Source organism: Danio rerio, chromosome 8 (genome assembly GCF_049306965.1).
Source record: "Danio rerio strain Tuebingen ecotype United States chromosome 8, GRCz12tu, whole genome shotgun sequence".
NCBI classification, from domain to species: domain Eukaryota; kingdom Metazoa; phylum Chordata; class Actinopteri; order Cypriniformes; family Danionidae; genus Danio; species Danio rerio.
Window position 1 is genome coordinate 62,122,501 of NC_133183.1, and position 14,851 is coordinate 62,137,351.

Sequence of the window (14,851 nt, forward strand, 5' to 3'; positions counted from 1 at the left end):
ACATTCTGCCTTTGTATGATGTCATCAAAGGGGGAAAGCCCCGCCCACTAGTGACCATCTCTCCATCATTAGCATAAACAGCCCTGAGTGACAAGCTGTTGTCCACCATTAGAGTTTAGAATCTGCCACTATGCTGACACACAGGCATTTGTAGCTTCGCCCGCTTTTGAAAAGAGCTTAATCTCATTTGAATTTAAAGCGACAGACACTAAAACGCCACACAATTTGGATTAAAGCCTGAAAGGGTCAGTTTCAGAGAGTTATACAACATTATTTGTGCTTAATTTTGAGCTGAAATTGCACACATTCTGGGGTCATCAGACACTTATTTTATATTTTGCAAAAAAGAGGCTTAATTGGTCTCTGTTAATGGAAGTCCTGCTGAATTTGTGCAACAGTCATTTTCTACTCTGCTTCAACATTACTGATCAATTGTATATAAAATGTCTTGTTTTTCAGTGTTCCACTGGCAAGCGACAATAATGGGGCCGGTGAGTAGATGTTATTTCTGCCTAATACTTTTAATTAAATAATAGACATGTCCAGGCATGAAAAAAAAAAAATCAATTGAAGTCAGAAAAAAAACCCCAAAAAAATTAACACCCACAAAACTAATATATCTAACTTTATTATATTTCCCAAGTCCTGTTTAATGAAGAGTTTTTTGTTTTTTTTTTGTTTTTTTCAACAATAGTTTTACTAATTAATTAGTTGAAAATATTTGAAATAGAATTGCAATTTCACAGCCGGCTTAATAATTTTGTATATATAAGCTGTATATATTTAATGTATAGCTTGGGTGTTAAATTTAGAGAAACTATGTTTTGTTGAATGTTGCGTTTTAAGTAAGGGAAGGATTTTACTTAAGATTTGATATGATATTATTATGTTTTTCTATGTATTTTTCTATGTAGAGTAATGGTGGCTTGCTACATATATGGAATACAAGTTTTATAAAAGCAAAAAGCCCTGTCAAGCTGTGGTTTACAGCAATTTGAATTTATAACATCGGTAGAACTTTATTTTGATGGTCCATTTGAGTATTAGTAGACTGTCTGCTTAATATCCGTTCATACTGTTCTTTTGTGTGTACATGTCAGCTTACACTAACCCTAACCACAACTTTACAGTCTACTTCTAATCTAAGGAGAATTAGTTGACAAATAGATGCAATGTAACTTAAATTCAACAAACAGACCATCAGAGTAAAGTGTGACCAAAACATCTACAGTGATCTGCTCCACACCATCTATATTATAAATTGACTGATAACAAGATATTCTGAAGAATGTTGGGAAAAGGCATCCACTGACATCCATGAAAAATACTATGGAAGTTAGTGGCTGTTTGTTTGTTTTTGTTTTCTCCAGCATTCTTCATTATATCTTCCTCAGGCCCAAAGCCTGCCTGGTAAATAGGGTGGTTCTTTTTTTCTCAAAAAGTGGACCTTTTTGCAGTTATATGCCTCATTTTCTATTTAATTGTGAGATTTAAATATTTTAATTGACATTTTAAGCAATATTTTTAGCTGAATTAGTCATCATAACCACTTTTTGATGCACTATTTTTTTTCCCCAAATTTTTTAATAAAGAAATAAGAAAAAAATACTTATTTTCAAAACAAAAAATGTAGGACTCTGTTAAAGTTTTAAATAGCAAACTTTTATTTATTAGGCAAATAACAAACTTGTCAGCACATTCAACTGTCCTCAATGATAATAATAATAATAATGATAATAATAATAACAATAATAATAACAATGTAGAGCAGGTATGTCCAAACTTGGTCCTGGAGGGCTAGTGTCCTGCATATTTTAGTTCCAACCCCAGTTAGACTCTTTTATTGACTAATCAAGCTCTTTCTAGGTATATTAGAAACCTCCCAGCAGGTGTGTTAAAGGAAGTTGGAGCTAAACTGTGCAGGACAGCGGCCCTCCAGGACCGAATTTGGACACCCCTGATGTGGAGCATCACAATTTTCTAGCCTTTCTTGTAAAGAAAGTACATTTGAAGATCCAATTGAATAACAACAAAAGCCAAAATATTTAGAGCTGCAACAACGAATCGATTAAAATTTATCACAAAAGTGTTGGCATCGAATTTTATAATTGATTTGTTGTGTTGCGCGGGGTGGAGACGTCTGATTATTAAAAAAAACTTTTGTTGAGCGTGGAGCGGAGTGACCGCGCTCTCTGCCTCTCTCCCGCACTGATACCAGCAGAATTCAGTGCCTCAGATAGGACAGAGTAAAAAAAACGAGCGCAGGTAAAGTTAGAGGAAAGATGAATGACGAAGGCAGAGAAATCTGCGCAATCCTAGTCATCCAATGTGTGGGAGCATTTCACACTAAATAAACAAAAGCAGCATGACATGAAAAATTCAAACTGAGCTTTGGTGCGTTGGCTGGTGCTGAGCCAGAGCAAGACGTGTCATATTATCACAATTATGCAGCGTTTTTAACCACCCAATGCTTATTTTATGTTTTAGACATGTAAATAAAGACAAGTACTAGGAAAGCAATACATTTAGAGTTTATAAAACACACAAGAAAGTCAAATGGAAGTCAAATATAACTTGAATGGATAACTTTTATAAGCTGCATTTGTCTCCGTTGTTTGTATATAAACAATTAAAAACCATGTCATTGGTTTTCAGAATGATAGTCCATATCAAGGAGGAGTTTTCTTCCTCACGATTCACTTCCCAACAGACTACCCATTTAAACCACCAAAGGTCAGTCCATCTGTGATGTTCATTGCGTTTTGAGGCCATCAGTCTAATACAGGCATGTATGTGATGGTTTCCAATGCTCAGTACTCTCTGCTTTGACCTACAGGTCGCGTTCACAACAAAAATCTACCACCCTAACATTAACAGTAACGGCAGCATTTGTCTGGACATCCTGCGGTCTCAGTGGTCACCTGCGCTCACGGTATCCAAAGGTAGGTTTCGGACAACGTTTCTTAAACACGTGATTTAAAAAGAACATTTTAAAAGTTTTTGACAGCAGATGGTGCTCTAGGCTACTTTTTAACAGCAGATGACGCTCTAGGTGAGTTTTTAACAGTAGATGGCGCTCTAGGCGAGTTTTAAACAGCAGATGGCACTCTAGGTGAGTTTTTAACAGCAGATGGTGCTCTAGGATAGTTTTAAACAACAGATGATGCTCTATGCTAATTTCTGACAGCAGATGGCACTCTAGGCTAGTTTTTAAACAGTAGATGTTGCTCTAGGCTAGTTTTTAAACAGCAGATGCTGCTCTAGGCTAGTTTTAAATAGCAGATGGCACTCCAGGCTAGTTTTTAACAGTAGATGGTGCTCTAGGCATGAATTTATCAGCATATTGTGCTCTAGGCTAGTTTTAACAGCAGATGGCGCTCTAGGCTAGTTTTAAACAGCAGATGGCGCTCTAGGCTAGTTTTTAACAGCAGACGGTGCTCTAGGATAGTTTTAAACAGCAGATGGCGCTCTAGGCTAGTTTCTAACAGCAGACGGTGCTTTAGGATAGTTTTAAACAACAGATGATGCTCTAGGCCAATTTGGCACTCTAGGATGGTTTTAAATAGCGGATGGCGCTCTAGGATAGTTTTTAAACAGCAGATGGTGCTCTAGGCTAGTTTTAACAGCAGATGGTGCCCTAGGCTAGTTTTAAACAACAGATGGTGCTCTAGGCTAATTTCTAACAGCAAATGGCGCTGTAGGATAGTTTTAAACAACAGATGATGCTCTATGCTAATTTCTGACTGCAGATGGCGCTCTAGGCTAGTTTTTAAACAGCAGATGTTGCTCTAGGCTAGTTTTAAATAGCAGATGGCACTCTAGGCTGGTTTTTAAACAACAGATGGTGCTCTGGGCTCATTTTAAACAGCAGATGGCGCTCTAGGCTAGTTTTTAACAGCAGATGGTGCTCTAGGCCAATTTTAAACAGCAGACAGTGCTCCAGGCTAGCTTTTATCAGCAGATTGTGCTGTTCTACGATCGTTTTTAACAGCAGATGGCACTCTTGGCTAGTTGTATACAGCAGATGGTGCTCTAGGCTAGTTTTTAACATCAGACGACACTCTTGGCTAATTATTAATAAATTTTTATAATAAAATAGCATTTTTGATGTAAAATGAGATCAATAAGGCCTAAATATGTTCTCTTGTTCAGGAAAACCAATGTGATAATTTAAGAAATTAAATAAAGTAATAAATAATCAAATATAATGTCAGTATGTTCTACATGTTGCCATGTTCACGAAACTCAGTGTTATAAGTTAAGTAATAAAAGAATATAACTAAATGAATTTATAATTTGATCATGTTATTCTGTGGCTTGAGCACTTGTAGGACAGACACAGTTTCGAGTACAGTAAAAGCTCAACATTTATGGCTGATATCAGAACCTGTGCAGTGATTTACTCTTTGTTCTAGCATTGACCTAGTTTGGTTCACTCTGCAGCAATCTGTGTGTGTGTATGTGTGTGTGTGTTTAACATGCCAACCAAACACTCCTCATTCCAGCAGAGCACACGAGCAGGACGTTGTGGTATTATATTGTTTTTAATGCGCTCCCTTCATATTTTAGTCTTGTTGTCCATCTGCTCCCTGTTATGTGACCCGAACCCAGATGACCCGCTGGTACCCGAGATCGCACACACATATAAAGCAGACAGAGAAAAGTGAGTGACCCTTTTGATCATTCGTATCATATGCTTTAATATCATATGTTTGTGGACTGAACGCCCGTTTGGAAAATGTAGTGAATGTGAGAGTAGTACAGTAAAGGAATGTCTGTTTCTGTAAACTTAATGGATGTCATGATTATGACACATGATACGTCTGGTTTTAGTGTAAAAACAGCATTATGTAACAAATGTGTTGACAACACCACAACTAATGATACACCGGCATCTTTTCAACTTTAAAATCACATTAGATGAACCACTAAAATATGTAAAATAGCCAATATTTGGGTTGTATTAGCTCAACTTTGGGTCAAATATGGACAAGCCCAATAGTTCGGTTAAATGTCATTAAAATATCATTGGATGAATGACAGTAAGTTGTAAAATATCCAATATTGGCACATTAGAGAATCATAAGCATATTCTGGATTGTATTTACATGGTGTATTTACATGGTTGGATTAGATGGTGTCAAATATGGACAAACCCAACAATTGGGTGAAAAATGTAATTACAATTTAGTTGGATAAATGACTGTTATAAATTTGTCAATGTTTGCACCTACAGTGTATCTAGTCCAAAGTATTGATCGCGCTTCACTTTTTCACATTTGTTTATGTTACAGCCTAATTCCAAAATGGATTAAATTCATGTATTTCCTCAACATTCTACACACAATCCCCCATAATGACAATGTGAACAAAGAGTTTTTGAAACTGTTGCAAATTTATTAAAAATAAAAAAGCTGAAGAATCACATGTACATCAGTATTCACAGACTTTACCGTGAAGCTCTAAACTGAGCTCAGGTACATTCTGTCTCCACTGATCATTCTTGAGATGTTTCAGCTTCATTGGTGTTCACCTGTGGTCAATTCAGCTGATTGGACATGATTTGAAAAGGCTACACCTGTCTATATAAGCTCCCAAGCACAAACCAAGCACAATATAAGCACAAACCAAGCATGAAGACAAAGGAATTGTGTGTAGACCTCCGAGACAGGATTGTCTTGATGCACAAGGCTGGGGAAGGTTAAACATTTCTGCAGCTCTGAAAGTTCCAGTGAGCACAGCGGCCTCCATCATCCATAAGTGGAAGATGTTTAAACAACCAGGACTCTTCCTTGAGCTGGCCGGCCATCTAAGCTGAGTGATCGGGAGAGAAGGGTCTTAGTCAGGGAGGTGATCAATAACCCGATGGTCACTCTGTCTGAGCTCCAGTGTTCTTCTGTGGAGAGAGGAGAACCTTACAGAAGGACAACCATCTGTGCAGCAATCCACCAATCAGGCCTGTGTGGTAGAGTGGCCAGATGGAAGACACTCCCTGCCTTATATTTGGCATCTGAAGGACTCTCAGATCATAAGAAACTAAACTCTCTGCTCTGATGACACTAAACTTGAACTCTTTGGAGTGAACGCCAGGCGTTACGTTTGGAGAAAAGCAGGCAGCGCTTATCACCAGGCTAACAGCATCCCTACAGTGAAGCATGGTGGTGGCAGTATCATGCTGTGGGGATGTGTTTCAGCAGCAGGAACTGGAAGACTAGTCAGGATAGAGGGAAAGATGAATGCAGCAATGTACAGAGACATCCTGAATGAAGACCTGCACAAGAGTGCTCTTGACCTCAGACTGGGGCGACATGACTGGGGTTCATCTTCCAGCAGGACAATGACCCAAAGCACACCGCCAAAATATCAATGCAGTGGCTTCACAACAACTCTATGAATTTCCTTGAGTGGCACAGCCAGAGCCCAGACCTAAATCCTATTGAGCATCACAGGAGAGATCTGAAAATGGCTGTACACCGTCACTTCCCATCCAACCTGATAGAGCTTGAGAGGAACTGCAAAGAGGAATGGGATTCCCAAGGACAGGTGTGCCAAGCTTGTGGTATCATATACAAAAAGACTTGAGGCTGTAATCGCTGCCAAAAGTGCATCAACAAAGTATTGAGCAAAAAGTGAAGCGCTATGAATACTTTTCAGATGCACTGTATGAGACATGGATGAAGCGTCGAGCTTGAGCGATTTACATGTTAAGTCAGTGCAAAGACCCGAATTGGGTCAAATATAGGCAAACCCAACACTTGGGTTAAAAATGTAATTGATATCTCATTGGATGAACCACAGTTGTAAAGTAACCAACATTACCCATTCTTTTCTGGCAGGTACAACAGACTAGCGAGAGAATGGACGCAAAAGTACGCCATGTGAGAGAGTGCCTGCATGAACCGCTCCAGAATCAAACGGACAGCGAAACGTGTTTTTACTTTGAACAAGAGGAGTAAACATGAGTGAATGTTGAGTGGATTGAAACTAAAACAACAGACCCTTTGGCCAGAAGCAGAATGAGGAGGTGAGAGTCTCAGTCCTCCGTCATGTGCCGTTGTTCTCACCGCGAATCAACCTGGAATAAAAAAAAAAACACACAAACAAAACTCCAGGAAAACTGTCAAACCGGACAAACCTCGGGGTGCCACAAAACCCAGGAACTTAGACTTGTAGTTAGCTCTATTATTACTGTCATTGTGGATTTTTTCTCAGTGTTACTCTCGTCATCACTGTGCTGTGGTATGCTGAATGAGGAAACGGTGGGCTGTTGGAAAGCTGGCGGTGCGGATTTTAAGGAAAATGTTGACTTTTCAAACAGTTTACGAATGTAAATGTAAAAAAAACGGATGTATTTTTGGCTGTTAGACAGAATGTACACTGCAAAAACTAATCGTTCTTGAGGTTTTAGGCTTGTTTCAAGTCCAAATATGTAAGAATTCTTAGAGAAGCATTTTCTAGACTAGTTAAAAATTATGTTTTGTGTCAAAATTAAGGGAAGTTTTCCTTAAAACAAGCATAATAATGTGCCGTTGGAGTGAGTAAAATAGTATTGCTATCAGATTAAAATAAGTTTATTTTATTATTAAGTTTATTATTGCATTTTTTATAATTAATTGTTTAATTCACCCAATTATTTAGCTTGTTTTAATAAATAACTTACTTAATTTGGACGACTTGTGTCTTAAAAAAAAACAGTATTTTTTGCTAGTCTTGAAAGGCTTCTTGCTTTAGGAATTTGTAGATATTTGGACTAAAATGGGACAAAAACTAAGTAAGAAAACATTTATTTATTTATTTTTGCAGTGTATTGCCTTCCAATGCTCCCGCCGTTTCAGTGTTATTCCATAAAACACTACGAATGTGATTTGGGAAACGGTTGTGTCTCTAATGAGCAGGTGTGATTTTTATTTTGGAAAAAAAATGAAGAAAAAAAAATTCATAAAAATAGTCTACATATTTGTGCTGTAATAAAAAGATAGACGGGTAACACCGTGTCATAACAAGACTCAGTGCAGTTCCAGCAAGTTGTAATCAAATCCCTTTTATCCACCTTTTTTCACCCTCACAGTTAAACAGTTGTGTTTTACCATTTGTTTAATTTATTCAGCCAATCTCTGGGTCTGGCAGAAGCACTTTTAGCTTAGCTTAGCATAAATCATTGAATCAGATTAGACCATTAGCATCTCTCTTAAAAAGATGTATATTACGCAGCGCTGTTAACTAGACACCTAGCTGGGGATTATTTCCATTCATTCAATCACTTTCCTTCAGCTTAGTCTCTTATTTAACAGAGGGCACCACAGCAGAATGAACCCAACTATCCCAGCATATGTTTTACGCAGTACTGGGAAAAGGTTATTTTTATGTGCTGCTTAATATTAATGTGCTTCTGTAGTCATGCTACTGCAGCAAAGTTCGTTGATTATTACGCCAGAATGAGAGTTTAATTCCTAGCCACATCAGCCTAGCAGCTTTTAATTACCTGTCTTAGTGCACTACAAAAGAGTCAAACTTTACATAGGAAAAATAACACAACTCTTACTATTATTTTTGTTTTGTTTTTTGAGTGAGATGCTAATGGTCTAATCTGATTCAATGATCTATGCTAAGCTAAGCTAAAACGTCTCCCACCAGACCTGGAAATCGGCTGAGTGGATGGTAAAACTTAAAAAATGTCAAATCTTTTCAATCCAGGTAACTTGTAAAATCATTTTCAAAGCTGTTTGTAATCTTAAAGGGATAGTTCACCAATAAATCGAAATCTCCTGTTAAATTGCTCACCCACAGGCCATCCGAGATGTAGGTGACTTCTTTCGGTGAAGATTTTCGGTCTGAAAACATCGTCCTCTGGTATCTGTATAATGAAAGTTAGTAGGTGCCATCACTTTGAGATTAAAAAAGAAGCATACAAGGTAAACATAAGCAATCCTCGTGGCTCCTGATTTGCTCTTATGAAGTCAAACAATCGTTCTGTGTAACAAACCGAAAACATTATTTACAATATTATTAGCTTCAATCCACGGCTTATTCTTCTGAGCATGTATATAAGCTTTGCATTTCCGAATAATCATTCATTTTCTTTTGGCTTAGTCACTTTAGTTATCAGGAGTCGCCACAGCAGAATGAACTGTCGACTATTTCAGCATATGTGGATGCCCCTCCAGCTGCAACCCAGTACTGTGAAACATCCATACACACTCATTCACACGCACAATCATACACTATGGCCAATTTAATCACGTTTTTCATGTTCAATCCTCTTAAATTTGTAAAAACGATTAAGTTACTTAATCGGTTTATGTCGGGACAGTGTGTAGGACAGGATTTTTTAGCTTTATTCCACAGCTAATGCTTCTGAGCATGTATATTCATTCGTTAATTAATTTTCTTTTCAGCTTAGTCCATTTATTTGTCTGGGGTCGCCTCAGCGGAATGAACCTTACGCTGCGGATGTCCTTCCAGCTGCAACCCATCACTGGGAAACATCCATACACTACGGCCAATTTAGCTAATTTAATTCCCCAATAGCGCATGTGTTTGGACTGTGGGGAAAACCCGAGCACCCGGAGGAAACCCACACCAACACAGGGAGAAAATGCAAACTGAAAGTTGGCAAATGCCAACTGACCCAGCCTGGGCTCGAACCAGCGGCCTTCTTGCTGTGAGGCGATTGTGCTAGCCACTGCGCCATGATGATGCACACATGTATATTGAGCTTTGAATTTCCAAATATTCGTTCATTAATTTATTTTCCTTCGGCTTAGTTCCTATATTTATCAGGGGTTGCCACAGCGGAATGAACCACCAACTATTCCACTACATGTTTTACATAGCTGCAACTCATTTCAGGAAACATCCATACACACTCATTCACACACACTCATACACAATGGCCAATGAAATAAAATTTTTATGTTCAGTCCACTTAAATTTGTAAGAACGATTAAGTTAACTTAATCGGTTTGTGTCAGGACAACATGTAGGACAGCATGTGATTTACAGTGTGATTTAATTATGATTTGCATGCATATATTTAGTTTTTAATCTCAAAGTGATTGCGCAAATCGACCTCCGTTATAGATACCACACTTTCCTCTAAATATCTTCTCTAATGTTATACTTAAAACCAAACAATAATCACCTACATATTGAATGGCCCGAGGGTAAGTAAATTAACTTTACTTATTAATTATTAGGGTGAATTATGCATATAATGTGCGAGATTTCCGGTTTCATTCGCAATGGTTATATATTCGGCTTATTTGTGAACTCATATTTGATGTTGGGTTATTTGTATATATTAACATACTCGTCATAAGTTGATTTCATAAGCAAAGATTTCATGTTTACCGCTTTTTGTTGCTTCTTTTTTTATTGACCTGAAGAGGTTTCTTTACTGGAGGTCTCGCGTATTAATTAATTAATTAATAATTATTAATCTATTATTTCTGCTAAAATACATTGCTTTGAAATTAGTAATATTATTAGATGTCACTTTTCAATGTCAAGATCCAATAAAGCAATGCGAAGCTGTAAATAAACGTAAAACAGCGATAAATGACGAGCAATGGGGAAATGTTAAATCATTTTATTTTTTTGGGAGTACTTTCACCCTCTTTTGCACTGCTAATAATGGAAGACTTTAATTGCATTGTGTCTCATTATGTCACGGTGTTATTGTTATTATTATTTATGAAACGTTTTTTGTTATAAACATATCTCCTTTTGACATATTGTTTATTTATTCTAGAATGTCATATTCAGAGTTACGGTGGCCAATCGCACAGGATGTGTTCTTGTTTTCATTTGTGTGATTTCGCTCTGCAAACGTCTTGTTTGAAAGCAGTATTGTTTATCATTTAATGCAATTTATATGAATGCATCGGCATCAAATCTTAAACAACAGACCGGCCAGAAGCATCAAGTTAAAGGGGTAGTTCACCCAGAAATGTAGACCTCTTGTTAGTTTACTTTAACTCAAGCCGTTGAAGATGTAGGTGACTTTTTTTTAATCTACATTAGAAGATTTTTAGCTTAATTTGTGGTCTTTGGCGATTTTGATAATGGCAGTGAATGGTGAAAGGTTTTTAAGAATTCAAAATAAACACATTTAAGACAAGTCCGAATCGATCTCTTCGCTCCTGAAGACGCACTGAGGTCTAATGTAGCCAAACAAACGCTCTGCGCAAAAAAACTGAACATTGTTTATGCTTTGTTTTTGCTCATACGTCATCATGAAAGAAGATGGGGGAAAAACTATGAAAGACTAAAGAATAACAGACAGCAACAACAAAAATACTATTAAAAAGAAAAAACACTAACACAACAACAACACAAAAATATTAGAAAGAAAAAAATAAATCAACTATAACAACAACATGAATATTAGAAAGAAAAAAAAATAAATCAACTATAACAACAACATGAATATTAGAAAGAAAAAAAAATAAATCAACTATAACAACAACATGAATATTAGAGAGAAAAAATATAACACAACTATAACAACATGAATATTGGAAAGAAAAAATTATAACACAACAACTATAACAACATAAATATTAGAAATAAAAAATTATAACACAACAACTATAACAACATGAATATTAGAGAGAAAAATTATAACACAACAACTATAACAACATGAATATTAGAAATAAAAAATTATAACACAACAACTATAACAACATGAATATTAGAAAGAAAAAATTATAACACAACAACTATAACAACATGAATATTAGAAATAAAAAATTATAACACAACAACTATAACAACATGAATATTAGAAAGAAAAAATTATAACACAACAACTATAACAACATGAATATTAGAAATAAAAAATTATAACACAACAACTATAACAACATGAATATTAGAAAGAAAAAATTATAACACAACAACTATAACAACATGAATATTAGAAAGAAAAAATTATAACACAACAACTATAACAACATGAATATTAGAAATAAAAAATTATAACACAACAACTATAACAACATGAATATTAGAAAGAAAAAATTATAACACAACAACTATAACAACATGAATATTAGAAAGAAAAAATTATAACACAACAACTATAATAACATGAATATTAGAGAGAAATAAAAAATAAATAAACTATAACAACAACCTGAATGTTAGAAAAAAATTAGAACACAACAACTATAACAACATGAATATTAAAGAGAAAAAAAATAAATCAACTGTAACAACAACCTGAATATTAGAAAAAAATTATAACACAACAACTATAACAACATGAATATTAGAGAGAAAAAACAATGAAAGAAAAAACAATAACACACAACAACAACATTAGAAAGAAAAAATCAACTATAACAACATGAATATTAGAGAGAAAAATTATAACACAACAACTATAACAACATGAATATTAGAGAAAAAACAATAACACACAACAACAACATTAGAAAGAAAAAATCAACTATAACAACATGAATATTAGAGAGAAAAATTATAACACAACAACTATAACAACATGAATATTAGAGAAAAAACAATAACACACAACAACAACATTAGAAAGAAAAAATCAACTATAACAACATGAATATTAGAGAGAAAAATTATAACACAACAACTATAACAACATGAATATTAGAGAAAAAACAATAACACACAACAACAACATTAGAAAGAAAAACATCAACAACTATAACAACATGAATATTAGAGAGAAAAAGCAATGAAAGAAAAAACAATAACACACAAAACAGCAACATTAGAAAGAAAAAATCAACTATAACAACATGAATATTAGAACAAAAAAACAATAACAACAATATCAGAAAGAGAAAAAATGATAAAGCACAACAAAAATTCTTAAAAAGAAAACACACAACAAAAACACAAAATAATGTAATATACTTAAAAATAACATTTGAATAATGAAACCAAAAACTGTAACACACAACACCGAAAGCACAATCTCAGAAAGAACAAAATAGCAATGAAACACACAACAAAAAACAATCTCAGAAAGAAAAGAAAAAAAAACTATCTTAGAAAGAAAAAAACATGAAAGAAAATAACAACGATCTTGGAAAGAAAGAAAAACAATGATGATAACACAACAACAAAACACAATCTTAGAAACAAAAAAAAAACAAACGAATGAAAGTAAAAAGCAGTGATAACACAACAAAAACCAACCAAAAACACAGTCTAAGAATGAAAGCAAGAAACAATGACACACAACAACAAAAACGACACAATCTTAAATTATAATCAGAAACGGGCGCATGTATAACAAATCTCTGACGTCCCTAGAGTGTAAATGTGAAGTTTCAGCTCAAAATACCACACAAATAATGTTGTATAACTCTCTGAAACTGACCCTTCTAGGATTTAATCCTAACTGTGGCGTTTTGGTGACTGTCGCTTTAAATGCAAATGAGATTGTGCTCTTTTCAAAAGAGGGCGGAGCTACAGTGCATCAGCTTAGTGGCAGATTTAAGACTGTAACAGCAGGCGGCTGCTTCTCACTCAGGGCTCTCTATGCTAATGAGGGAGAGATGGTCACTAGTGGGCGGGGCTTTCCCCCTCTGATGACACGTTCAAAGGGAGAATGTCAATAAAAGTGTTTCTGCAGACTGTTTTAGTCAAGTCTTCTCATAAAAACAGAATTTATTAATTCAGAATTTATATTCACACACTTTTATCACACAACTGTGTTTAAACCCATTATAAAAGGATAATAGGTCAAACAGCTCTTAGTATTTCCCATCTGCTTGATGACGTATGCAAAAAAGCTCTCAGATTACATTTGCATGACAACGAAGTACACAAAAATAGCTATTTCCATTGCGTTTTTGAACATTGCCTACATCTTCAATGGCTGGAGGGTCAGTAAACTACCTGTAAGCTTCCATTTATGGATGAGCTAACGCTTTAAGCATGTTGCGTAAATGATTTAATGTGAATTCGTATGGCGAGAACGCATCCCATGCGAACGGCCGCCCACTTTTCTTCACCTCAGCCGCATGTGCATGAAATGGCAGATGTGTATTTGTTTTGATGAGTATTGTAAAGTTGCTTTAGGAATCAAGGCAGATTTTTATACTTGTCTTTTAAAAGAAAATCACCCAATTTGCTTGCGGAAAAAGCGAGGGAGCAAAAAAAACAAAAAAAAAAAAAACATTGGATTGTGTGGAGAAAAAAAAAGCGCCACCATTTCTGCCAAATGTGATTATGCCCCTTTCAGATGTGCAGGCTGAACGGGTTGGTCATAGCGTATGAATGCAATATTTTTCAGCTGTCTAGCATTTATCTCTTCTACGAAAGCTGTGTAACCCTTAATAATAACCTGTAGAGAATCCTGTAGTCACTAATATTACTAACATTCGACAGACTAGATAGAAACGTTACGTTTGTTGTGTGGCCGGCTCCACTGCTGGACTCTTGCTGTGTAAATTCACTTTTTAACGGCCTACAATGGAGGCGGAGGATCACGATGTTTACAACGAAAGTATTCCTTCACTTTCTGAAAGTTCGAGGATGGAGGAAATAAAAATGTGAACGTCTCACCTTCAGCTCCCGGTGCTGCTTTTCACAAACCGTTGCTCGACGCTCCCTGAAAAGGGCTTAATATCGCCATGGTTACACTGAGTTACGTATTGCGTAATTACCACAGTGCTGCGTCCCAATTCGCATACTTATTTTACGTTCTAAATGTTTGTATCTTTTGGTGAAGTAAAAGGTAGATGCTTTTGAGTGCATACTACTGATACTACTTCCTCATTAGCATACCGTTATGTTGCTTAGTTACAAGACCTGTCAATCATCTCGACACATCATCCACATTTCTGACATATTTTATTTT

General features: G+C 35.7%; 1 protein-coding gene and 1 long non-coding RNA gene across 2 annotated transcripts in view; one reads left to right on the forward strand and one right to left on the reverse strand.

Moving 5' to 3' along the window:
- Positions 1 to 7,935, forward strand: part of ube2d4 (ubiquitin conjugating enzyme E2 D4) — a 14,774-nt gene extending 6,839 nt beyond the window's left edge. Inside the window, 5 exon segments of the mRNA NM_001089453.1 lie at positions 460 to 491; positions 2,656 to 2,733; positions 2,837 to 2,942; positions 4,570 to 4,663; positions 6,837 to 7,935. Coding sequence (NP_001082922.1) covers positions 460 to 491; positions 2,656 to 2,733; positions 2,837 to 2,942; positions 4,570 to 4,663; positions 6,837 to 6,882 — 356 coding nt within the window. The 3' untranslated portion in view covers positions 6,883 to 7,935.
- A 2,854-nt stretch (positions 7,936 to 10,789) lies between these two features.
- LOC141375943 (uncharacterized) lies at positions 10,790 to 14,554 on the reverse strand. The gene is made up of 2 exons (XR_012384805.1): positions 11,854 to 14,554; positions 10,790 to 11,499 (listed from the first exon to the last, which is right to left on the reverse strand). It is a non-coding gene; the product is annotated as an uncharacterized lncRNA (long non-coding RNA).
- Between the last annotated feature and the right edge of the window lie 297 nt (positions 14,555 to 14,851).